This window comes from Diorhabda sublineata, chromosome 1 (assembly GCF_026230105.1).
Source record: "Diorhabda sublineata isolate icDioSubl1.1 chromosome 1, icDioSubl1.1, whole genome shotgun sequence".
NCBI lineage: Eukaryota > Metazoa > Arthropoda > Insecta > Coleoptera > Chrysomelidae > Diorhabda > Diorhabda sublineata.
In genome coordinates this window covers 9,224,762-9,250,965 of record NC_079474.1, presented here as the reverse complement: position 1 = coordinate 9,250,965, position 26,204 = coordinate 9,224,762, and the positions used below count along the sequence as shown (strand labels likewise).

At 32.4% G+C, this 26,204-nt stretch overlaps 1 protein-coding gene across 2 annotated transcripts in view; it reads right to left on the bottom strand.

Annotated features, from left to right (window-relative positions):
* The window catches only part of LOC130449501 (metabotropic glutamate receptor 2), a 566,135-nt gene that overhangs the window by 65,380 nt on the left and 474,551 nt on the right, over positions 1–26,204 (bottom strand). For both annotated transcript variants that reach the window (XM_056787383.1, XM_056787390.1), the window contains exons 7-8: positions 6,387–6,638; positions 2,235–2,409 (exon numbers count right to left, since the gene is read on the bottom strand). In XM_056787383.1, coding sequence (XP_056643361.1) covers positions 2,235–2,409; positions 6,387–6,638 — 427 coding nt within the window. The remainder of the gene's footprint in view (positions 1–2,234; positions 2,410–6,386; positions 6,639–26,204) is intronic.

The window sequence follows — 26,204 nt, the reverse complement described above, 5'->3', positions numbered from 1 at the left end:
CTATCTCTGCGAATAAAAAATAGGGAAGAGTGGGAAACTTTAAAAAAATTCCTGTAAGTCCGGTTCTGCTTAATCGTTCTCTATAAACTTTGGAAACTTACAAATTTAAATAGGTACTTAAAAAGTAAACTGAATTAACATCAAAATAGCGAAAACTTTTTTTACTGTCCGGAGACATCTTAAGGAATATGTAAAGAATTTTTTTTCATACGTCTACTAAGCTGTTGTTTATCAAATTTTCTCACCAATAAACCTTCTTCCACGAAAAATAATTTCAGTGGGAAAACTGCCTATAGAGTGAGTTTGAGGAATAGGCCTTTTGTTAAATGAGGACAAAGGAATAGGCCCTTTGTTAAATAAGGACAAAGAGCTTATTACTCACAGCCCACTATAGTTTTGTAGTTAACGGATAAATAAAAAAAGGTTCCCTCTGAGGAGGTTTTCCCGCTGGAATTAATTTTTGCGGGAGAATCTTTATTTGTGGGAGAATTTAGTATAAAACAGGTTAGTCAAGTCATTAGGTTTTAGTTTACTTCAGTCTCTGAAGAATTGGTGAATTGGTTATCGAAACGCGCGTCAAACAGTATAATTATGAGTGACGGTCTAGCCGTGGTGTAAACAGTGTATGAATATCATCAACATTTCCAGAAATGACAACTTATTGAACCAACATTTTGTCAAATTCTATATTTTTCTTTCAATAAAATGATCATTACTGAATATTATACCAAATTCCCAATATCAGCTTCCGAAAAAGATGAGATATTAACATATATGGAAATTAAGAAGATGGATATTCCAAATGATATAACGGAATTGAGTTGATTTAAATTATTGAAGAGCAAATGTGTTGTTGATAATATTTGCAGGACTCTTATTAAGAATGTCTCCGTATTATTTTGTTTTTAATTCTTTATGAAAGACTGCGATGTGTATTTGAGGTAATGAAGGGATAAATTACAATTGATCTATTTATTTGAGCTATTTATTAGATGAAATGCGATGAGCAAAATGTGAATATGATTAATTATAAAGTTATCTTGAAAAAAACTCAAAATCATTTCATCTCTTCATAATCAAAACTGGTTGAGAGGAAATTGTTTTTCAATTTTCAATGTAATTTCTTAGGATTTTGTTTTCAATTCAGTCAGACTTCTGCAAAATCTCCTACAATACATCATATCATATTTTCTTAAACAACTTGGTAACCCCAAAAGAAACTCAAAACTTTCATTTCTGTCGGGCAGTTGAGTGTCGCCTCGAGGTTAGATTTCAAATTAAATTGATGGTGTGCGGTAAAGTATTCTTTACAGTCAGTGAATATGTACCTACTTGACAGACAACTTTAGCCAACAGGGCGGTGAATATGATTTCAATTACATAAGGTGACATGTTTAAGGGGGAGGAAAATATAAATTTAAGAGCTTGTGGGATGCTATATGGTATGAACACTGCCAAGCCGGCCCCGAAGTTGTTGAATATAAAAATATTTCTGGTCCAAAGGGAAGAAGAAGAAGACAGAGGTCAAAGGAAGGTTGTTATTTTTGAGTAGATATGTGAGCAATTAATAATTATTTCTGAATAAGTGAGAAGAAAAGTGATGTAAGTAACTAATGAACAGGATTATAAAGATCGGAGGATACTCTAGCCGCATAAGAGAAGGGCAGAAATTATCGTCCTAGTGTACGGTCTCAATTATGGTCAGCCTCTTTAAAAAGATGCCTTTGATATCATGATTATAGTGATTCCAGTTGAGTTGAAAATCAGAAGTCTTTCACTGCATTTTGGAACAGTTGGCACGGAGAGGGGACATATTTACAATGGCAGTAAAGAATTAGATCATCGGCGTATTACAAATAATTCACGAAAACAGGAAAGTTGTATTATAACTGTAGCATAACAATGTCGAAGATTCCATTATAACATAATTGCCCATTAGTTATTTTATGCTGCTAAAAACGGCAGAATCTTTTGAGAAATTTCATTTCCACTGATTTTTTGTTCTTCTAAGTAGGACGAGTATACTTATGTAGGCCTCGAGGCCGCCTCTGTCTAATAGAACATTTCGAATGCTAAAATTAGATAGCGCTGCTTTATCTAAATGAATTTTCAAGTGGAAAATTCTAAAGGTACAATTTTATCGGAACTGTGATATGTATAAATTATGAATTTATTAGAATCAATAAAAATCACAGTGTTTTTATATTTAGTACTGAAATGAAACATTTACTCACCTTATGGCATACGCAAAAGCCAAAACGGCATCAGATACGAATTGAAGCTGATCTTCGAATACAGTATTATTGAGAGTGAGCTTTTCTGTTCCATTACACATATTCGTAATTTTCATATTGTACGGTGTTTTGGAACTGTTCGCTAAACGGCAGTTGAAATGGTGCTCCCAGAATTCTGAAATTAATCGAGTGTTCAAAAATTGTATTTCGTGAGGAATATTTGTGATTAGAATAAATTAAGGTGAAAAATGTAGCTTTCCATACGACGCGAATGTCTTTTTCTGTAGTAGCGGAACCGTTGTTATAATAAGAATGGCTCCCAGTCATATATCAGAAACCGTGCATAGGAACGATTTGTAACGAGAAAATTCTGGACATTAGTTTTTTTACATAAATATGAGATGAGCTATCATGGAAATCGTACCAAAAAGTTATCGATGAAAATTGTAGGGAACGACACGCTGCTAAACTGGAGACTATGCTGATTCCTAGAAGGGGCCTCATAGAAGCATGTTTAAGCATATAAACGTTTTACAAATGAAATACTTCATATATTTCTTCATATACAGATTTTCTACTCCTTCTTACAATATATTGTGTTATCACATTACATCAAGTGTTTAAGGATGTCCATTTTTATACCAAAATTACTTTCTAATACTATCATACTAGTTGATTAACTTCCATCTGCCTTTTCAAATATTGAAACGATTCCTTTTTATAAAAAAGCTCTAATAAATCACAAAGCCAAACTCTTCACGCAACTTATTACCACTAGACTCACAAACAATGCTGAAAAACGTAGAATTCTTCTTAATTGTGTATAGAACAAAAACGTTATAATTGCAGGGCTGCGTTTTCCGAAACCCTGTCTGACATTTGGGTAGTAATCCATATTTCCAGTTTTACCTCAATACTTCCAGAAAAACTCTTATAAGGTTGCAAGATCAAAATGAAACAATTATCTACAGAGAGAGCCTCCTCATTATATATTAAAAGGCTCGTCGCACAGCTTTGAACAGCTAACTCTGATGTGCTGTCTGTGTATGCAAATAAAACCACTTACAAAATAAATACTAGGCACCGTTACATTTTGTTAAACCTCTAAGCCATTGAGATGACATGGATTCACTACTTCAACAGACGGGCACAATTTACGAAACTGTACACATATATAAACGAGGTGATGAAAGTTAGATCGTTCACAATCCACAATCAATGTATAATTAAGTAAAAATGATATGTATGTCAATGTATATGTAAATAAAATAAGTCATTTTGGAATCTCTCATGTTTTACTTGCCGTTACTCCAAATTAATACCGAGTATTAGAAAATACAGCATCATTTGCAATAACGGGATTATTCACCCCAGAATAATAAAGTTTTTCAAAATTTTAAAAAATCTGTACAGTAAACGTCAATAAAGATCGAATACTCACAAAACTAAAAACAAACAATATCCCAATTTTTGAATTTGATAAAAGTCCCTCATTACATAAGAAACAACAAGATTACATATATTATACATGTCTGTAGCCTAAGCTTTTGATTTCGAGCTGTATCATTTGTATCCCATACCAATTCAGAGTGAGAGTCAGTTGAAGATTATCATTCCTCAAAATAAATTTCTATTGAATAATGAATTGTACTACAAATTTTTGGATGAACCCTGCGAAAAATTAGCTAGACAAGAATATATGTGTCAAGAGATGAACCTACAATGAGTTAACTCCAACAGTCTATGCGAAGTTCAACTTCTAAATCTCAAGACCTCTTCCGCCTGCCATCAGATGTCAAATATTATCGAAAAGACTTGAAGAGTCGAATCAGTAGATCGTCGTCCTTCCCAAGATTAAGCTATCATAAACAAGAAGAAATCCTCAACTACATTGGCACCTACTTATCCAACATCCCGGCATACTGTTAAATTGTACATATCCATCATGAATATATCATTAACAAAATTCCCAATTTTAGCCTTCGAGAAGATGACATGTACGCTTTTTTTTTCTTTTTGCACTGTTCTTTGACCTTGCTGGAGAACCATAATGTTTTATTCGTTCCTTGTTTTTGTGATCTTATAGTCCGAGTTCCAAGGGATTCACTTGCTGCTTCTATGATATTTTCTTTTAATCTCTTCCAACTGTTGTTAATATCATCATTTTCTTCTATCGGGTTTTTATCGATTTTCCCTTTTAAACGGTTTTTATATAGTTTTTTTATGGTTGTGTCCCACATGGATTCAATGTTTATTTTTTCTGTGTGTGCTCTTGGTTCTCTATTCCTTCCCAGGTTAAGTTTCATTTTGATTTTTCCCAGAAGCAAACTGTGATCACTTCCTGCATTCGCGGAGCTTAATGTCCTTACTTCTTGTATCTGTGCGGGGTGTATATGTCTATTGGTTACGATGTAGTCTATTGTTGATTGTTGTCCCCGGGAGTTACGGAAGGTGGATTTGTACTGTGGTTTGAGATCAAAGAAGGTGTTGTTGATTCTTAGATAACATAGCGAACATAGGTTCATCAGCAATTCCCCATTGTCGTTCAATATATTTTCGTTAAAGCGTTGTTTTACGCCTGGTATCACTTCGTTACCAATGCGTGCGTTAAAATCTCCAAGGATTATTATCGATTCTTTCTGTGGTAGTGATTCTGTAATATTTTGAAGCTGTTCGTAGAAACTTTCTCGCTCTTGTTTTGGCTTATTATCTTCGGGTGCATATATCGATATTATATTTAATAATTGAGTTTCTGTTCGCAGTTTAACGATTAGTATGCGAAATGATGTATATTGACATTCTTCTATGCTGTTTGTATATTTCTTGTGTATTGCCAGTGCCACTCCTTCTTTCGCACGTTCGTCCTTGCTGACTCCACTGTATATTACCATGTAATCGTCGTATATTTGTTGTCCATTTCCCTTTTTTTTTTTAGTTTCTTGAAGGGCGCAGATATCGATGCGGTGGTCTTTTAGTTCTATCATAACTTCTTGCTCTTTGTTGTTAAAAGTTTTTATATTCTAGGTAGCAAATCGCAGAACATCTCTTCTCCTCCAATTCGTTAGCCTTTTTCTCGTCGTCTTTAAATCAGTCCTATTCCGAGGCAAATTTGTGGGTCTATGAGCTATATTCGGTTTTACGGTGGATGAGCTGCTAACCCGTTCCACTAACCTTCCTCCTTTTCTCGGGCTTGGGACCGACAACACAATCGCTAAGCTACTCAATCCACCCAGCGATCATACAGGCGGATACTGGATAGAGAAAGGAGTGAAAACATAAGACGAACATGCGGGATAGATAATATCAATGACTGGGTACTGGATAGAAAGATAAAATGGAATAAGCACATTGACCGCATGACGGAGGAACGAATTGTGAAAATATCAAGGGACAAATCACCAGCAGGACAAAGAAGCATTGGAAGACCTAGGAAAAGATGGAGTGACAACCTCCCAGGTGACTGAGCAGAGGCAATGACGTGAAGAAAAACAGGTAATGATGCCTATAGATGCCTATACACAGCAGGAAGAAGAAGAAGAGAAGATGACCTCCGAGAAAGAATTGTCAGAAACACACCAATCTTTAAAACTTATACACCTCCCTATATTCCAAGCAGTTGGACGATAATAATTCACTTTCTCCTAAACATTATATGTTTATATAGCCCTTAAATTAATCCTACGCAAGAAACCGATCCCAGAAAACCAGAGAAATTATGGCACCCATTTTCATGAAACCCATATAGAAGAAGCTGACGACCCTTTAAAATTCCACTTATCATAACATCCACATTATGTATAAATTAAAAGGGCATGTTAGTAAGGTAGTCAGTTAGTTTTAACCTATATATTCACACGAGTATGTGAGTTCTACGGAAAATCGAGCCAGTCCCAGCCTTGCAGAAGAAAATATTCCCATGTCGGGGCTATCCACAAATATTACCATATCCTACATCTAATATATCCCATTCAAATTCAAAAAATGTTCATATATATACAAATATCCCATATTATTTCAGGAAACTTTGAAAATTTTGAAAGTAATACATATATGAGCAAATATACAGGATGTGAGACTTAATAAACAAATATTTGCCTCCACACTTTAGATAACCATAATATAATAATAATATAATAACGGTATATGTCTTACCAGCGAACCACGGATTTCGAGTATTTGTTTCTACGTTCAAATTCAAGAAGTATTCTTTAAATCCGTGAACTTCTCTTGCTTGTGGTTGTACCGATAGAGTGCCTTCGACTTCTGCTTCGTTTCCTTCCGAAACTAACGATCTAGCGCTCCATCCGTCACTACCTATCCAAGAAAAGTATCCGGTTGCGTTACATCGGCGCACAGCTTTCATTAATTCTGCCACTTCTTGATCCGAGCCAAATACTATGCAACCTGAAACAAGAAATACCAAGTAGTAGATGGATTTTTCAATTCACTCCAATAAGATTCTTTGTTAATATACTTTTGTTTCTGTACTATATATTGAGAAAGAGAAATGGTTTATTGTCAAAAAATTGTTACAATTTGTAGATTGTTCCATGGACAGATTCTTTGTTAATATACTTTTTTTCTGTACGTTTCTGTACTAACTATTGAAAGAGTTATTATTATTATTATTATATTATTACAATTTGTAGAGAAAAGCTTGTAAAAACTTGATAAAGGCGAGAATAAAATAAAATTTCAATATACAGAAGAAAACCACTTGAGTAACAAAATTATAGGTGATAGATATAGTTGATAATTAGTATATAATTCCGTAGAAAAAATTAAACCAGTATGCAGCATACCCAAAATTAAATATTATTATTAGAATATTCGTTTATGGAGTAAAAGGTACTTTTCAGTAAATATGCTCTCAAATTCCAGCGGAATGCGTGAAAATGATATCGATTTGATTTCAAATGGTAAGAGATTGTGCATTTTTTGCGTTGTAAAATAATGAGCCCTAAACTAATTTTGAACGTGGAGTAGGTAGGTAAAGGTCGTGCTTCACATTCCACACAAGTGGATAGTCGTACAACGATCTTTCTGAAATTGGAGGACTTACGAATTAGGCAAACGGATTCAAAGGTGAATAAGGAAGGAAGAGTCAGAATTTTTAATCTTCTTCAAGCTCTCTCTCTCTATCTCTCTCTCGTAGCTTGTAGATTCGTTCAAATTGAGTCGCACCACACGTAAACTGTTAAATAGGTGGACAATTTAAGTTCTTTGGAAACCGATCTTTGCGCAAAACAGGACGAATTTAATGTTTTAAATAAGGCAGCAAGATGTAACTCCCATTTCAAGGAATTGTCCACAACAAGCCCTAAGAATTCTACGGATTCAAAGACGTCAATTGTTTCTTTCAATGGAGATACTAGCTGGAAAGAGGTACTTGAATGGTTGGTGATATTATTTTTTTATTTCATTTTGTCTGGGACGTTGAAGTTTCGGAAAACGTTGGTGATATTGATACTGAGGGTAAACTCTAGTTTCTGAAGACAATAACTTGGTTGTCTTGTGAGTTTTGGTATAGGAGTAGTGTATGTATTCGATACCTTAAGGAAGTATTCTTGGACCGCTACTCTACGTACTGTTTACATCAGTTAACTATCATACTAGAGAGCTCCTAAAATTTAGCAATAACGTTAAACCTTATCCGAACATGGCTACAGAAATGGAGTATGAAAATAAACAAATCCAAATCAGCTTCAGGGAGCTATAAAAAACATACAAATTCAAGTCCCAACTACAAAATATCTAGCAATACATATAAACTCAAAACGTGGAAAGAACATATATGTACTTAGAAAACGCGAACAAATCGACTATCAGTACAGGGACTATACTTCCTAGTCGGAAGGAAATTTACAATACTATTAGAAAACAAGCAACTACTAGACAAAACCATCATTTAACACTTGGATATATAGTATTGGGCTAAGGAGGTGTGCGAATAAATGAAATGTTGCTATTATCTACCAAAATCCATCCAAAATAAGTTGTATCGCTGGTTTATTTCCTACATATATGTACTTAGAAAACGTGAACAAATCGACTATGAGTACAGGGACTATACTTCCTAGTAGGTAGGAAATTCACAATACTATTAGAAAACAGTAATAATAAAATAAGTTGTATCGCTGGTTTATTTCCGACAATAGGAAGCGGTGGTGAATACATCCTAGTCGTATTGGAATTTTTGACAAAAAGACTTTTTGAAACTATAACCCAGGTTCAGGTAGATCCCTTATTAGCTGATTGCAGATCATAACCTAGAACGAGATTTAGATCACAATTTCCGAACGGCGCGTTGAATTTTCGATAGAATTTTCATATTTAAAACATGATATAGAAATACTTTTGATTTTTATCACTTTTGAGGGCGTTGATTTTTCACTAATATCCATCTAGATGTATGATATATTTTAGATGTTTCATAATTGTTACTGGGAAGTAATCAATGTTTTACATCCTCACATGGACTTTGCACTAAAGTTAAATACCAAAAAGTTATTCTTATGCAAAAATGCGGAAAAGTATAAAAACCGCAAACTGGAATTAATGTTATGCAGCCATTTAAAGTAACTAAGAACTTTTAAAGTTTACAAGTTTTGAAGAACAGGTCGAAGTATGGTTATACAACTATCGAGGAGAAATGTATTTTCTTTAAGATCAGAAACATCCTGGGAAGGTACGTACTTAATCAAGAAAGGATCCACGAGAATATCTATCTTGTATCCGAGAAAAGCTTGACCCTGCCTTTAAAGAATTTATTGGTGTGCACAGAAATACCATGAAAGCTAAATATGGAGTAACTACAGAACAACGAAATATTTTTTCATTCTTTCGGGAGCTTATTCATTGTTATGTTACATCCCCGCCAATATGAAGAACACACAAGAATTGCCAACCATCTCCCTAAAGAAGTTTGTATGGACCATTAGAAAAACTTAGAACATTAGAAAAAAAGATTAGATTAAGTCCCACGGTAAGACACATAGTCTCAAACACAATTCGGAGTACATCTACTATCTGATAACCAAAAACGAATTTCAATATCGATCAGCCTACCGTGATGTAATCTAACGTGAAGAAAATGGCTATGACTAAGGTAGCGAGCAATCAGTTGGATTGTCGAGTGGTCAGGAACATGGTAGAGATGATTTTCCAAGATACCAGTGTCCATATATTAATTTGTAGCCACACCCATCATCATCAGTAACTAAGACTGTGATTTTCAGCAGATAGGAAAGTACAGAAATGGGCCCAGTTACCGATTTAAACATCCAGATTCCTTCTAACGAGGGAACTCGTCTACTGATATAGACTTTGAAGAGGATCCCACTCTATTATGTTTATCGATACTGAAGTTTGCGGAATGCGCTTATTTTTTCACCTTTTTAAATCATATTTTTTGTGACGGTTATTTCTTTGTATAATTTTTTAATCACTTCACAATATGTTGTGACTATTTTTATAGAGAAAATTACTAAGAAGGCATTTCTGTTTGTTTGCAGCAAACTGATTTCCAGTGAACAAAATTTTTGATATAATACTATTTAATTGTTATAATACTATTTAAATGAGGCGCTAGCAACCATAGCAGTAAGTAAATAAATTGATATTGTGAACAAATCGGAATAGTAAAAAGTAAGCCAACGGTGTATTCAACAGAATTAGTGTGTATCTAGTGTGTATCAGTACCTAATTAGTTTAGTAATAAGTGTTAGTAAATAGTTTAGTGGTGTTTTAGTTTATGTGAATCCGTAAGTAAGATACGCCTTGTGTATAAATTCACACCACCTTCTGAAAGCTGTTAATAAATAACAAGAACATTACAATATGCAATTTAGTTTGAGTAAGGTTGCCTGAGAACTATATATAATGATCTGTGACTTATTGTTATTTGTTGTTTGACCATGGCATCTCATTTATTCCTATTAAATCTGTAGAAGATAGCGTTATCATTTCCTCAATTGCTTTGTTTTCCTGGCTTCATATGGCGTTTTAACGTTCCAGGTGCCAATCTTAATTTTTTGATTGGCTTTTGGAGATAAGCTTTTCGATGGGTTTCAAGGATTAGCCGGATGACAACCTAGTGAGACTTGTAGTAAGTTGTCCCGCTTACTCTTTTGTCTCTTAATTTCCGAAGTCCATGAGAAGTGAGTGGTTTATTTTCTTCTACATCTTCGTACCGATGACTTTTCGTTTGCTCAGCAGTCCTTAGGACCACGTCTCTTTCTCTTTAGGCTCTTCCACCTATAGGTGTTGGCCGATCAGAAAACAGTTATTCGGTCAACAGAGCCTCGTTGGTTATATAGCAGGATGTACATACATTTTTGTTATCATCTAATGATTATTTTTAACAATAATAAAAATCTTCTGGAAGACTAATTGTATAATTAGTATATATTGCTTATAGGTATACTAGATAAATTGCACTCTACAATTCCTATGACGTAGCTGAAAGGTAGGCAACCTCATAATTTCAACAACTTTATTAGGTGAATGTTTCTTCATTTTATGATTATTCTCAAATCAAATTTCTATAATTCATTGAAAAAGAGCCTCTCATATTTTCTTATGATTTGAATTTTGCTATGAGCAGCTGTTTTCTCCATTTTTTTCTATATATAAAAGATTGAATGGCGGTTAAAAATGTCGTTTCCCTCATTTATTCCTTAGCAGAAAATCCGATGACCTACCGTTTAGGGTTAATTGATTTGATGTTAGTCGAATTGATGTTTTATCCGAATTCAACTTTCCGGCCGTTTGTTTGTTGATGCGATGCATTACTCTTTTTTTTTCTCGAATATAAATGCTTCCTTTCCATTCGATAGATACTGATTGAAGTGGAGGATACATTTTCCTCAGGGGATCCAATTTTCTCACAGACTCTAGTATATATGAAATAAGTTATCCTATTCAAAGTTTGAAATTGAACTGGGCTAGAAAAATTTGATTTCTAAATTAAGACAAGTTACAGGATTACACTGTCAACAATTTCCCCCCTGTATTTTTCCAAAGAGTGAATTGTTTTTAATGTGACTTATGTGAAAAGGATATAGGGAAAAGTTGTTCAGCATCAACATCTAGTTTAATATATCGAAATTTGTATTAAGATGTCTATTCTCATTATAGTATAAGATTCACACTCAGCTCATTATAGCTGGATTAAGAATAAACAGTGATAATTGAATGCATAATTTTCTTATTAGGTGTATAGGAGTAGGTGTATGACATGGAAAATAAATGTATATAAAACGTGATTTTGATACTCATGCTGCATGCGACTATCTATGAATTTTATTTGGGATAATCATCCCTTATAAAATATATATCCCAATAAGAAAATTAGGAAATGATTTAAAAAACATTACAGTTAAAATGAATGAAGTAATTTCAATGCATCGAATATCCTTTTGATATATGTCGACTCTTGAGGAGCTACATTAGTTTGTGGTACTGTATACCATCGAATGCCTTCTTATAGTCAATAAAACATAGACATACATCTCTTTTATGATCATTGAAATTCTGCACTAATACTTGTGTGGCGACTATTGCTTCTCATGTACCTAATCCTTGTGAGTCGCTCTATATATTTCGCATTTTTGTTAAAGTTTATGGTGTATCATTTTTAGGAATATTTTTAAGGTAAATGCAATGAGGGCTACTAATTTCACACCCATATAATGTAACAGGAATATTAAAAAATACCCGTGGTTAGTTTTTGTCATAGGAAAGATCCATCTTAATTTCATACGAGCAGTCGCCTCCTGAATTTTGTCGCATGAAAGTATAAACACCCAGTATATGGCCGCTGTCTGTTTCAGCTTTATTTGAGGATTGAAATTATCGTTTTGATTTTGTATTCGCTTCATTTTGAACATGCTCGTTTAAGTAATTCATTTTTCGGTATTCTTATTTCTGATCTTTTGAGTGGCTAGAGTGAGACACTTCAATGCAGGAGGTTCCACGCAATTTTTTTTACTTATGAGGCATTTATGATTGGTATTTCCGGCGCATGGCAAAGAAAAGAGTTGTCAAAATTAACAAGATAAAGTTTAATAACTTCATAAATTGCACCTTTAATATTTTTATTGTAAATAATTGAAATCATCTCTTGTATTCTCAATTTGTTCCAATTTTGATTATATATTCGAAATATTATTCAATATATCGTATACTCTATTAGGAATCAATAGAAGTATTATGGTTTATTCTAAAAAAAACATAAATAAACCTCACGCATCAGCGCGTATTTGATAAAACTTTCGGTATACGCTGTATTTGTTATTTCGCTAACTTCTGGTGGAGTCCCAACAAATTCTTCTTCATCACTTCCATCTATTTTTCCAATAATATTACTTATTTTTAGATTTTGTTCAACCGTCAAAATTAATTTTAGACTGATATATCTAGAACTGCAGAGCTGCAAATGATAGTAGTCGTGATCGCGACTAAATATTTCGCTCATTTAAATGTTTATGTTTGTCCTGATCACAAACCCTGTATTATTATGACAGATGAATGCAATAAAGATCCTCTTTCCCTAGTAAATATAATTGAAAAAGTGCTTTTTGGATGAACGTAGAGCAAATATACTATGTCTTTTGGATTGTTCTTTGTCTATGTGATGTCATATGAATTTTTGTACACAAATTGATTTGAGTCTAGTAGTGAATAAATAAGAAATAGATAGTTATGGATTAAATAAATAGGCTTCAATTATAGCTTTAGACTGGAGGTATTCATAAATCGATGCTAAGGACGATTTGGAGGAGGGCTTGAAAAAGCAACAAACTTCTCGTAACTGGTCGCGCTAAAAATTGTTTTAAAACAACGTTGTTCATTGATGATTTGAACAACACCCTTTTCTAATAACAGTTGCTCTAGTACGACAAATTCGATTACGAAAGTTGCACTGCTTTTCTGTATTCATAGATTCAATTGTTTTGAGAATATGATCCCTTCTCATTGAAGTATATTTCAAAATCAGGTATAGTTTTTGATCGGATATATCAGATTCATCATTATATTTTATCGGAAATATTCAGATTCTACTGTCATGACACAGTTGAACTAACAGCAAGATTCTCATCAACACACTCGGCTTTCTACGAATTCTGTGAAATGGGAAAAAATAACGTGTTCCAAGAGCTTTAATTGAACGGGTGAATTCTTGTTCAAATGCAAATCAAGTCTGTTGTGCCCTTTCATCGTAGAGTTCGGGTATTGTCGAAATTATACGATAATCATATTTTCTTCCTGACGTTCGGTAATTTAGACACCACCGGTTGTAATATGATTACACAATTCTGGCGTTGACATCCCGTTTTCTAAATTATGATTCCTTACCCTGAGGAATGGAGATGCTGGAGTAAGAGAAACCTTTTAAGCTAATTGAGCTCTATTACTGACAACGGAAGCAGTGAGAATTAAAACAAATTGACAAATAACAAAGAAGGTAAGTGATATTACATAGAAAAAGTGGGCGCGTAACCAATACACAATTTAAAGAAATATATATCAGTGAGGGACGCAGCGTATATTAAAGAAGTTGAGGTTTTTTGAAAGTAACAATAGATCGTTTATCTCAAAAAGAGCTAATTGATATTTTAATGATTTTAGGATATGGCGATAGGCGTAGAAGTCAACAGGAAACATGTAAGAAAGTTGGTTCAGTAAAAGATTTATCCAAATCAGGGTGTAGAAAAACTGCATCAACTGGAAACTAATCTTTAGATGTTTGTGTCCCGTTAGAAGACGATCCACACTTGAGTAGTAGATAAATAACCAAGTAACTTGATATTTCGTAAACATACGTAATGAACATTTTACGTGATTATAAATTCCATCCACACAAAGTAACGTAGGTTCAAGAGTTGTTAGATGACGACTTTGATCGATATGAAAAGTTTGCAGACCTAATGATGGAAAAATGTTACGATCAAAACGATCCAAATTTTTCAAGTAATGTTATGTTTTGCGATGAGGCCACTTTTTGTATTGATGGGAATGTAAATCGGCATAATTATAGATATTGGTCACGAAACAATCCTCGCTGGATCCGTGAATCCCACACCCAATATCCCCAAGAATTGAATATATGGGCTGGAATGATAGGCGCCAAAATAATGGTTTCCTTTTTTTTTAACTGAGTTAGCTCTAATATATCCAAATCCAAGAAGTATTTTCAATAACATTTAAGAAAAACTTCATTATTAGAAATTTTCCCAAACGACAATGTTTGGCCACAACAAGATGATGCCCCAACTCACTATGGTTATTTGGTGAGGCAATACCCAAATAATGTGTTTCCCAGAAGATGGATTAGAAGGCGTGGTTTTATTGAATGGCTTCCGCGATCACCCGATATGACTCCTTTAGCCTATTTCATGTGGGGTCACATTGTTTATCATACAAAACTTGCCAATATTCAGGATTTAAAAGATGGGATTACCACAGAGGTAAAAAGAATTGAGCAGTTAGGGATATATTTATATAGCTTTATATATTTATATATAAGCTTTATATAGTTTAATAGGGTAGAGGAGGATTTTATAAGAAATAGTTGAGTAGGAAGAAAAAACCTGAGGACAGAATTATTCGAAGAACTGTTTGTGAACGAACTTCCCTAGAATAGAAAACAGTAACTTTATAGGTTCTCTAATAAAATATTCAATTCACTGAACGCTTTTAATACACACCTGTAGAAATCGGAATAATACTTCTCGAATAATAATTTTTTTGTATATTTGGTAAGTATGAATTTTTAGAAGCAGCATGGGTATGAATGAATAAGAAATCCCTTTCCTTCGCCGAACGATCTTATTGTCGCTGTAGAGAAAAGAATTTGAATTCGAACAGAATATAATAACAGCACTTGCTTTTGATTCTAGTGAGAATGTTTCCATCGTAATGTTTCCGATCCTCACTTTCCGCCTTACATTGTTGTCAAACCTTATTCTCCATTCAGTCGATCGGATGCCCATAGTAAACATGAAGATTGAGAAATCATTGAGAAATACACTCGGAAAACTGATATCTATTCTTAAAAAAATTTGCAGCTTGACGTCAGATAGGTTTCATTAAAAAATGATTTGAATTACTAAGCTAATTTTGGTACTATGTGAGAATTGAGAATCTTACATTCTTTCTAAGAGCCAAAACTAGACATATTGAATCAAGTTTTTTTTCCTAATGATTCATAATAATACATTCCATTTGATCGTTGCCAGACTCATGTGATGTGATATGATTTGTAAGATATATCCGCAAAAATAATCATTTAATGGAAACACAATCAATCATGCGTCTACCGTACATATCGAAAATATAATGAATAACTGAAGAAATGGTTACAGAAACAGAGAGCGCTGCTTTCAATCGTGTGTATGTGTGTCCAATTCATTTTTATCATGAAGTTTACGTATAGTTAGGATGTAATGCGTCAATATTGATTAAAAACCTCCAATCTCCGCCTTCCCGTAGAATCTACCTTCAAGAATAACCTCACACAGAGATGAACTAGCTGTTGATATTTCTTCTAAAAGCTATTATCAGTGCTTCTTCTTTCCAATCATCATTTCTGATTCCTTTCCTCTATAAAATGGAGATTTTGGAACAATTTAGTCACAAACATCGTAGCTGTTAATCTCAGAAACATCATTTCTACTAATTTCTTTGATTTTTTTGCCTTTTCTAAGAGAAATTGTTAGTTATTGTGCAGTGAGCTACAATCTAGACAAGAATTTTTAGGAATAATTGTTCTTCGTGTTTGGAGCTATGTTTCAAAAGAACGTGTGATATTATTGTCGATATCACCACATTTTCTACTTAACATCCATTGCTTGATCGTTATATTGACATTCATCTGGGATTAATGAATTTAACGTTCTTCGAAAGTACTAATCTTTTTTCAGTCGAAAGTACATCTTTTCGGTAATTTTATACTTTCGTGGTCCCCTCGTTTTTTGGCTCTAGAAAATCGAGAAATCATTCGATTTCGATTAATTCTTTTTTAAAATCTTCCTTTTTACGGCGGATCTACGAAATTATGACAAAAAAAATCAGAACTTATATTGGTTTCAAGGCTTTAAATGATCATGATAATGCATTCATTCACGTGCAATTGTTGATAACTTCTTGCCAACTAATCAAATGAAGTTATTATATATTTTTTCATAATCTATACACAAAAAAGAAGAAATTGGAAAAAAATTTTTACAAAAATGTTGATTTATTATGTTTTTACAAAGATAATAACGCTTTCTTTTAAAATTCACCTTTCTCACATATAATCGTTTGTACCTTTTTTCTTCAGTAATCATTAAAGTTATATGAACAAAAACATTCTTAAATTCACTTATTGTAATCAAGTGTACAATATTAAATTAAATAAAAATTTGAAAAATTGAAAATTCTCACCATTAAAAAGATGGTATCTTACTAAGGTTGGCTGTTAGAGATAAAACATGAATAAACAAACATTTCTCAATTTTTTTTCAAAACGTTCGTTTTTATGTATAGATTAACAAAAAAAATATATGAATTGCGTTTAATGTTTTATAAAAAAGTTATGAATGATTATATGCGTTTATGATCACATTTGAAGTCATAAAACTATATGAAATCTCCAGGTGAGATATTTCCCATATTTTTTTCATAAATCCGCCGTAAAAATTTTTCGATTTTATAGAGCCAAAAAACGAGGGGACCATGAAAATATAAAATTACCATGTTTACTGTATTGACCTCTTTCTCTAGCTAGATAGTTTCAATAACATTAGCCCAAACGTAATATCCGTAGGTCATTCGGCTTGTTACATTTTTCTTCAAACATTCACTTCTATTCCACTTTTAACATTCGAGTTTTGATTTTTATTTGAAGAAATCGATAAAACTCCTCGATTTACCTTCATTCCAGAAATGTTCAAATCAAAGTAAATTAAGTGAAATTTGTGGTGATATTATTCTTTATATTCGCTGTTCTACAGCTGCCATGTTGGGAATTTAACCCTGCCATGTTGGGAATTCAACCACCCCCAAATTACTCAACCGATATACCACAAACAAATAAATCAATTTAACTCCAACAACTGGGAATTCATTTGAGGACTGCAACCATCCCGGATTTCCATAAATAAGTTCCAGTCTTATTGTTAACATATAGAAATGTGAGTTGTTTTTAATTCATAATCGCTTCTTATTTGTTGTGCTCTTTTGGATACGCAGTTGATGCGAATTTATTATTTTTAATAAATTTATCTGTTGCTAAAACTCTTGTTTTTATTGTTCACAGCCATAGATATTAATTTGGAAAATCGTGTCCGGAGATAGTTAAATATTTATTAATTTAATTTATTAGGTATTTTCAACTTTTCTTCCTTTTTTAATCACTCTCAACGTCGTTCGTTAAAAAATTTGTGGAGTCCAATTTAATAATAAATTATTTACATCCTCTAACTACCAGTTATTTATATACTTCAACGAAAGCCTGATAAAGTCTCTAGTCGAGTAAGTAAGACTACAAGGTCAGCATTAACGTGACCAATAACTTTAATATTGCGATTTGTGCCTTCCAGCCTGACGGCTTCTATACTTTTTCTGTTAATATAAAGCATAGTTTCTTGTGATAATTGCATGACACACTCTAGAGTATGGTAACGAACTTAATCCATCTAGATATTTTATAATGATCACTAGGACATTTGCGTATGTAACTATTTCACTGTCACCACTAATTATAGTTTCATCTTCAAATGCATTCCACAAGAGCCAGTCTAGGTCTAAACCCTGACCCTCAGGCACTCTTTCAGTTATTTGTTGTTGGCAATTTTTCGTATTATATTTCAAGAGTCTATCAATCAATGTTTTGTAACCGACATTCGCAGGCCTCCTGTTACACGGTGTATAGTTTGTGCGTGCGTGTTTGGAGTCGATATACTCGACTATATAAAATTGAGAATTTCGTACTCAACCCTGTTTACCGAATTCCATTGGAATGTAAAGGGAATTAGGAATTACAGTTTAGGTAATTTATTGAAATTTATTAACATAACAAGAATAAATAACTAAAAAGTAGAAAAATCTAGACAACAAATGATAAAATCACAGACAAGTAATATTGATTGTTTGATCAGCAAATTTGTCTCGCAGAGATAGTTGTCCGAAGTGCTCTCTTGACGTTGGTCCTCTTCTGTTGACTAGTTGGGCTCCTTCTTGTTCTTCCATTGTCTTTTGCGCTAGCATGGTGATAATTTTTATGTCACCAAACTTCAGGCATATTGTTCAGCAATCATTTGGCAGGTCTCGTTCACTGCTGGACATAAGTCTCTCTTAATCTAGAGTTATTTTCTCGGTCTTAGGCATCTTGGGTCCAGTTGGTTTCTTTAGAAAATAATTGTTGTATCCTGCTTTAAATGTGGCTATTATATTTTGATAAAGACCAGAACAGCATCGAAGCGTCGAAATTTTTCTAAAAAGAATACTTTATTCAGGAGATTGAACATATAAGGAGAAGTTAAATATAGAAATATCCATAAATTGGATCGTAGTATATTATTCACGAGTGTATAATGGAGGTTATTATTCACGAGGTGAACTTTACTGCTACGAGCGCTAGCGAGATAAATTAATAAAAACTGATTTTTTGTGAAAAAAATCTAGCTTAATCAACAAAGCATCTGATACCAGCGATTAATGAATCATTAATAATATTGTTTCCTTACTAAAAGTCGATTTTTATAAATTCATCATGTAAAATACTACTTAATATTTTCAATTTAATTCGCATGAAAAAATTGGAAATTTTTCCAGACCAGATTCAAAACAGGGACCTCCATTTTTCAAACAGACATTAACCCTGAGCTGTCAACGATATGAATATGTTTTACTTATATCTGTTTCTTAAACGCACCATGGTTTGTGAAACAATTTATAAACTGTAATAGCTTGTGAAACAAAGTGAATTTGATTCAAAACTGTCAACATTATTGTGTGTTCAGATTTCCCAGTTTCTTAAAATTGTATGTAGAATTATGCTTGAAAACCAACTCAAAATGGATATAGAAAATGAAAGTGATTTTTTTAACACTACCAGAAATTAGGGAAGCTGCTGGAGTTGTCTAACCAAATTTATTGCCGGAAAAATCATGGAAAGTATATAATATGAAATATGAATTTTGAACTGGCAACAGGAATTATTAATAAGTTCAAATAAATACCATCATATTGTAAGTTTAGATACCCAATATTTGTCAAACTAATACATAGATTATAATACAGTGATAAATATATTGTATGAAACATTGGTTATAATGAAATAGTAGTGTTTCTAATAAAGAAATAGAATTCTTAAATAAAAAAACTTTAACAAAAATGTTTAGTAGTCGTGGATAAATTATAGTATTCTACTCAAGTATAATGAGTTATTATTCACTCGATGTTCTCGAACTTGATCTCGTGAATAATAACAACCATTATACATTCCTGAATAATATAGTATTATAAAACCTCTATTATTATTTACAATTTTTGACTAATTAAACAAATATATTTATCATTCAATACTGAAAAGTAAAAACAGCGTTGTTATTCTTATTTTCAACAATTGTATTCAAAATCCGCATCCGATGGGTGAATAGAGAATAGGAAGCGAGGAAATAATTTTCTTCGTATTTTTTATTATCATAACACACTTGGTTACGTGTATGTTTACTGGAAGTTTATAACGGAAATTAGAACGAAAATAGATTGTGTAAAATCGATTTCATAGTTCAACAACATTATTGAATGTCCAAAACAAATAGATAGATTGATGATATTGAAACAGGTATATTTTATACAGAAAGTTGTCATTTTTCATTGTTCTGATCAAAAACACATTTTTAGTAATACCATATTCTCATAAGTGTGTTTTATTCGGTAAATAAAATTAATTTTATGATACTGATATAGGAAAGCTTTTCCTGTTCATGGCATGGATTGTCGTAGTTCTAGGAGGGGTTTCTTTTGGTGTGGTATCGTCTAATTGTGCGTTTGTCACTTGGGAGATATATAAAACTGTAAGTACTAAAGGCAAAAAAGACCCTCGACGAACCAGACAGGTTTTTGCAAGTGTAAGAACTTGTTTTCTATTCAAGTAAATGTGAGTACACATGCGACTGTATTATTCCCTATCTTTGGCCTTTTGGCTAGTCAACGGGTTGACCAGGTTACAGAAAATGCACTTCAACGATGGTCGACGAGAATTTATTTAGAAGCGGATTTTGCTTTATGGCGAAGGGGAAATAATTAATGCAGGCAAGATTATTGTCTGGGAGGTTTTCTTAGGCCGTCGCTAGCAGCTGAAAAAGAGTATAGGGAAGTTTTCTCTTATGAGTTGAGGAAATGAATCGTCTAGTAGTGATCCAGAGTGAAAGGATGGTAAATGGATGAATTAAAATTTCACGAATGGTAAAGCCTTGCGGTTATTGAAAGACAAGCGAGGAAAATACTTTTCAATGTGATATGAATGTCAAAAGATACTGTTCTGCAGCCATCATTGATATATTGTTTTTGACCATAATTTCAGTCCCAGACGATGATTACATAAGTATTCGAAAGCTCGGAAAATACATTAAAGTTAGTCCACTTTGGTGTTTCCTTGCCACTTTCCCAATAAAAAACCTCTGTTATATATATATATATATATATCTGAAAATTACTTTTTCTCTATAAAGATTAATCATATCTTTATACTGGCATAGAAGATTTAGTTTAACGTTCTGAAAAGTGTGAGGAAAGGCAGATTATATTGGAAAATAATCACAGTTTTTTATTTACGACCCCACTTTTTATGTTATGTCAGGAGTTCATGGACCGCAATATGTATCTTGATATTGATTGCGTAAAAAAATAATAAAAGCAAAAAATATTCATGCTGTATTTTATTGATTTTGACGGTATAAACTGTCAAAATCTACAGCGTCCTCAAATGCAGGAAGCTTTTCATCAATGGTAACGTTCTGATCTAAATGGTAATGTAATTGGCGGTTTTTCATATATAATTAAAGTTTTTCTCTAGCTGCTCTCAACTTGAATGTATTTCTCTCTTCTTTAATCTCTCATTTAGTGTAGAATAATCATCAAATCTGATACTTCGAATCAGAAAACTCAAACGTTGTCCTGAACCATATGTTGCTCAAAATTCAAACAGGTTTCGATAGCCCCTATAAAGCCAATCGTGTTATCCAATAATATGTCTTTTGTTCAATACCCTCTATAAAATTATTTGTAATAACAATTATACAATTATATAACGTATTATATTAACTGTGTGTCTTTGTTTGACTCCAAGGCGTTTCTCTCCATCGGGTTCTGTCTTTAGCTGCAGTAGCTACAGAATTTTTTTCGGAAATCAATTAACTAAGGTAAAACGATCGCTTACAAATTTATATAAACAATGCCTAATTTCGACGTTATATGCAGTGTCCGATTTATCAATTCCATCTAAATTATCATCTGACAACAGAATATTTTCATCCGTTTTGTTAAAAGTCAATCGATTTAGTTCATTAATATAGTTAGGGTTATAAATTATACAACACCTTTCGTTCAAATTTGTACTATTTATTGCATAAACAAACCGCATAAAATCGAAAATACACAAATTCTTGAATTACGTATAGAACTAGAATGAGACATTTTTAGTCTCAAAGCAGGTTCTCGACCGACGGGTTCTTTGAAGATTTGTAAAGTAATGAAACTTTTACAGGTTGCTCCAAATTAGAAAATAGTTATTACAACAATGCGTAAACAAATAATGTTTAACAGATTTTGAAAAATGTGAAATATTCAATCTGATGTTGGACTTCATCGGATGTTTCGGTGAATAACTATATTTCATATTTCAGTTTGCAAATTCAAGCGTAAAAAAATACGCAGTCCGATGTAAAGTTTTAAGTGGAATTTCTCGACGAGAATGTATAGAGAGTGAATTTTTATAAAACTCTTCAAATTTTGTTACATTTCCATTAGAACTGAATTTATTAAAATTAAAAATATTACTCAAAATTCAGACCACCAGAAGTTTTTATATTAGAATATTCTCTATCCTTTAAAAAAAGAGCTTTTTTGTATATTTTTCATTAAACATTACACAGGTAGTACAAGAGTGTAACAGATTACATTTTTTTTAATAGATAGTTAGTAACATAAACCAAAGCATGGCCGTCAGTATTTGAAAGATTTCTATAGTCACATATGTTTGTTCTTTCTTTGGTAGAACATTCATCAACACACCACAACACAACAGCATCAAACTTATAACACTGAGTGAATGATTAGTTTAATTTAAAAAAGAATTGTTATTATCAAGGAATGTGAGGACAATCGGTATATTTCTGCACTTTTCTCTACAATTCATCTTGGCGGACAACCGGTTTATATATTGAGTAATTGAAAAAGAGGAGAGGGGCCCAGAGTGACTCTTCTAGTTTTGTTAATATTCGATGCCAGCAAATATCAAATTCGAAAGAAAACCATCTCCTGAATGAATGTGAAAATTTAATTCTGAATTCTCCAGAGAAACAAAAATGGACATGTCGTCAGATTAAATGTAGCACATGAATTAATATGTTATAGTGTTGAGTGAGTGTCCTTGTTATCAGAAACCACTTTTTCTAACGAATGTCTGGGCACATTCTATTATGAGAGAGCAGGAATCTAAACAAGTTATTTATTGGATGTTACTAAGGAACGAGATTGATCGTCAACCAGCCCACGTTCACCTTCAATTTTCACATAGAGTGATATTTTTCTTATTGTGTGTCTATATTACCAGTGAAAAATTGTACGATTGTTACCATCTATACAAATTTGAAAATATTCAAATTTGTATAGATTATAACTATTTAAATGCAAATCTAATATTTTATCAATACTTGTTTTGTAGAAAGTTATATGTGTTGGAAATAATCGACTCTATATTCTATTTCATGTACAACAATTTATTAGGACATTACCTTGTAGCACTTCCCTTAACGAGTTTAAACAAACGCTTGTATTGTTCGGTCCAAATTTGTTTTAAACGAGCTACATTGAATTTGAATGGGAAGATGATCTTCGAATTAGATAGAAATAGCTAGATTAAGAGATTTAATGACGTATCGTGAAGTCATTTGAAAAAGGAGGTATACAAACAATGATCGTTTACAACCGTCCAACATTTGAAAAATTATTACGATAACCATTCCGTTAACTGTTATCAGTATAATTTATTAACGAATTTTCTCATAAACAAGCAGAATACCTTTTTTTAATTTTTCTAAAATAGCTCGCATACGTCTAAAAATTTTTATATCTGATTTCAAGTCTCACATGATACAGATCATTTCATGAGAAATGAATCATCTTCGTGAGGAAGATTTTCTCCTCAAATTTTTGATGAGTTTCCATTTCGATAAATTTTTATTCCCAGGTTCCATTTCTATTATTTCTTGTCATTTTTCTGGATTTGATTGTTCGTTTCGATACAATACATTATAAATACTGTGATTTAGCTTGAATCCATCAACAAGGCAGGGGCGCAGACTCGTTTCGATGACTACCATGAGGATACATGTGGTGCAACTTAATTTGAGCGAATAATCAAACTACAAAAGAAAGACGTGTGGTATTCACTCGGACTAAACATCAGGGCTCATTGCAGGGTCTTCTTCAAAAGATTAGGAATGCTGCCTCTTCCTTCCTTATTTATTTTTGAATCCGTTTGCCTGTTTCGTAAGCACGCTTCTCCAATTTCAGAAAATTCGTTGCACAGTTATCCACTTGAGACGTGGAGCACGACATTTACCTACCTACATCATGTTCAGAATTAGTTAAGGGCTCCATACATAACAATGCAAAAAAATGCACAATCACTTGTCAATTGAAATCAAATCGATATAATCTTTTCTACTCTATAAACGACTTCTATTCTAATAATAATATTTAATTCTGGGCATACTGCATACTGGTTTAATTTTGCTATGGACTCTAATACTTATTATAACTTATCACTATTACCTTTAATTTTGTTGCTTATTATGGTTTTCTTCTGTATACTGAAATTTTATTTTGTCTGTATCTTTATTTAGTTATTTCCATGTTTGTTTTTTAGCTTTCACAATCTTTTGTCAACAAATAATTTTTGACACTAAAGCATTTTTCTCTCTTTGTCTTTATGAATTCTGATTTTTTTGAAGAATGATCCGAGCGATTGACAGATATTATATATCAAAACTGTATAATAGTAATGGATAATGCAAGGTATCAATCAAGAAAAATTGCCTACAATCATGTAGTTAAAAAAAGATATACATAACTCTCTGAATTCAACGAATAATAAAATCAGATTTTCACCATAACATTGCGGAATAAGTTTTAAGAAGAAATAAATCTTTTATGGTGGCGAAGAATTATTTTTCATGAAACTGAGTTTGTTTGAAAATCAAAGTTTAAACACTTATACATGTACAACTTCTATGACACAATGTTTTTCATACCTTGTGGAAAACTAGGAAATTTCAAAAAATTGCACTTCCTTATCTTCAGCTGTTTGAAAGTTCTAATCATGTTAATTAGGTGCAAATATTAGTGCACACCCAATAAACTTATTATATTTATAATGATGTTATTTCATACAAAAATACTGATACTGATATCGATACTTCTGTGGAGTACGAATGCTGCTTCATTTTAATACACTTTCATTCATAAAAATATATTTTTAAACTGGCCCCCTCAATTTTTAACATAGAGTTTTGCCTCACAATTCTCCAAGTACTAATAGATACCGTATAACTTATTTTAGGAGTTTACTATTCTCATTGTAACAATGAAATTTTGATTTGAAAATATCAGATTATTTACAAATATTCCATTGAAAATTTTTCAATGATTCTCCAACTATTAGAAAACTGTTTCAAAAAACAAAATATTTTCATTGTTTCATGGTTGGTTCTGTTAAAAATTTATAATTTATTCAAGCCAGTCAATGAAATTCGTCAGATAAAAGGATAGATCTCAGGTTGACTTCGTCTGAAAATACTTTTAAAAACGGTCCATGTTTTTCATTATTACCATTCTCGTTGCGAAATCTCTCAGTTTCATTGTGCGCTGTAATTCTCCGTTTTAGGATTCTTTTGTTTGTTGTTGAAAACGGTTCTTTTATTCTAGTAATAAATCTTATATAAAAAGAGTATATTTTGCCGGAATATTGGGAATACCATAAGTTCGTTCCATTACCATGCAATTCAAATACGAGAGCTATTCTTAAAGGTTGGAATGCTTTGGAAGCAGTAAATAACACGTATTGAAAAGAACATAATTTAAATTCTACTTTTCTCTGCTATAATCAAACTTATCATGTCGATGGAAACAGTAGAATATGGCAAGTACATAAAAATATCGCACGTCCATAAAAAACACCACACTAAGTAAAAAAAAACAAATCCCTTGCACATTACATGTGAATAATCCAATATGTATCAGCATTATGAACGGCAGTTGATTTGGAATGCATTAAGAAAAATTGAATACTCATTTCGAATTATATGCTTTTTATTGATTTTTTCTGATATTTTGTACCAATATATGACTGTTATTTTATTAAGATGAATGAACAGTAACGACCCATTTATTTTGTTTTTAGAAATTGATCATTAAAAAAGTAAAAGACAAAATTCTACCAAAAGCAGAAGTATCTATATTTTTTTTATTAAAAGTTTTTATTAACAATCAAAATATTTTTTACATTCTATAGGTTAATTTGTTCGCGAGTGTTAGATAATCTAACATCTATAATGTCTTGGTGAGGCTCACATCCAGTGATGCAACCTCTTATACCTCATATTAGGTCTATTGACCAACTTTTCTTCAGTCTTATCGCGTTTCGTGGCGTTAACAAGTTCTCTAGTAGTGGATTTGGGTGGGTTCCTATATTTT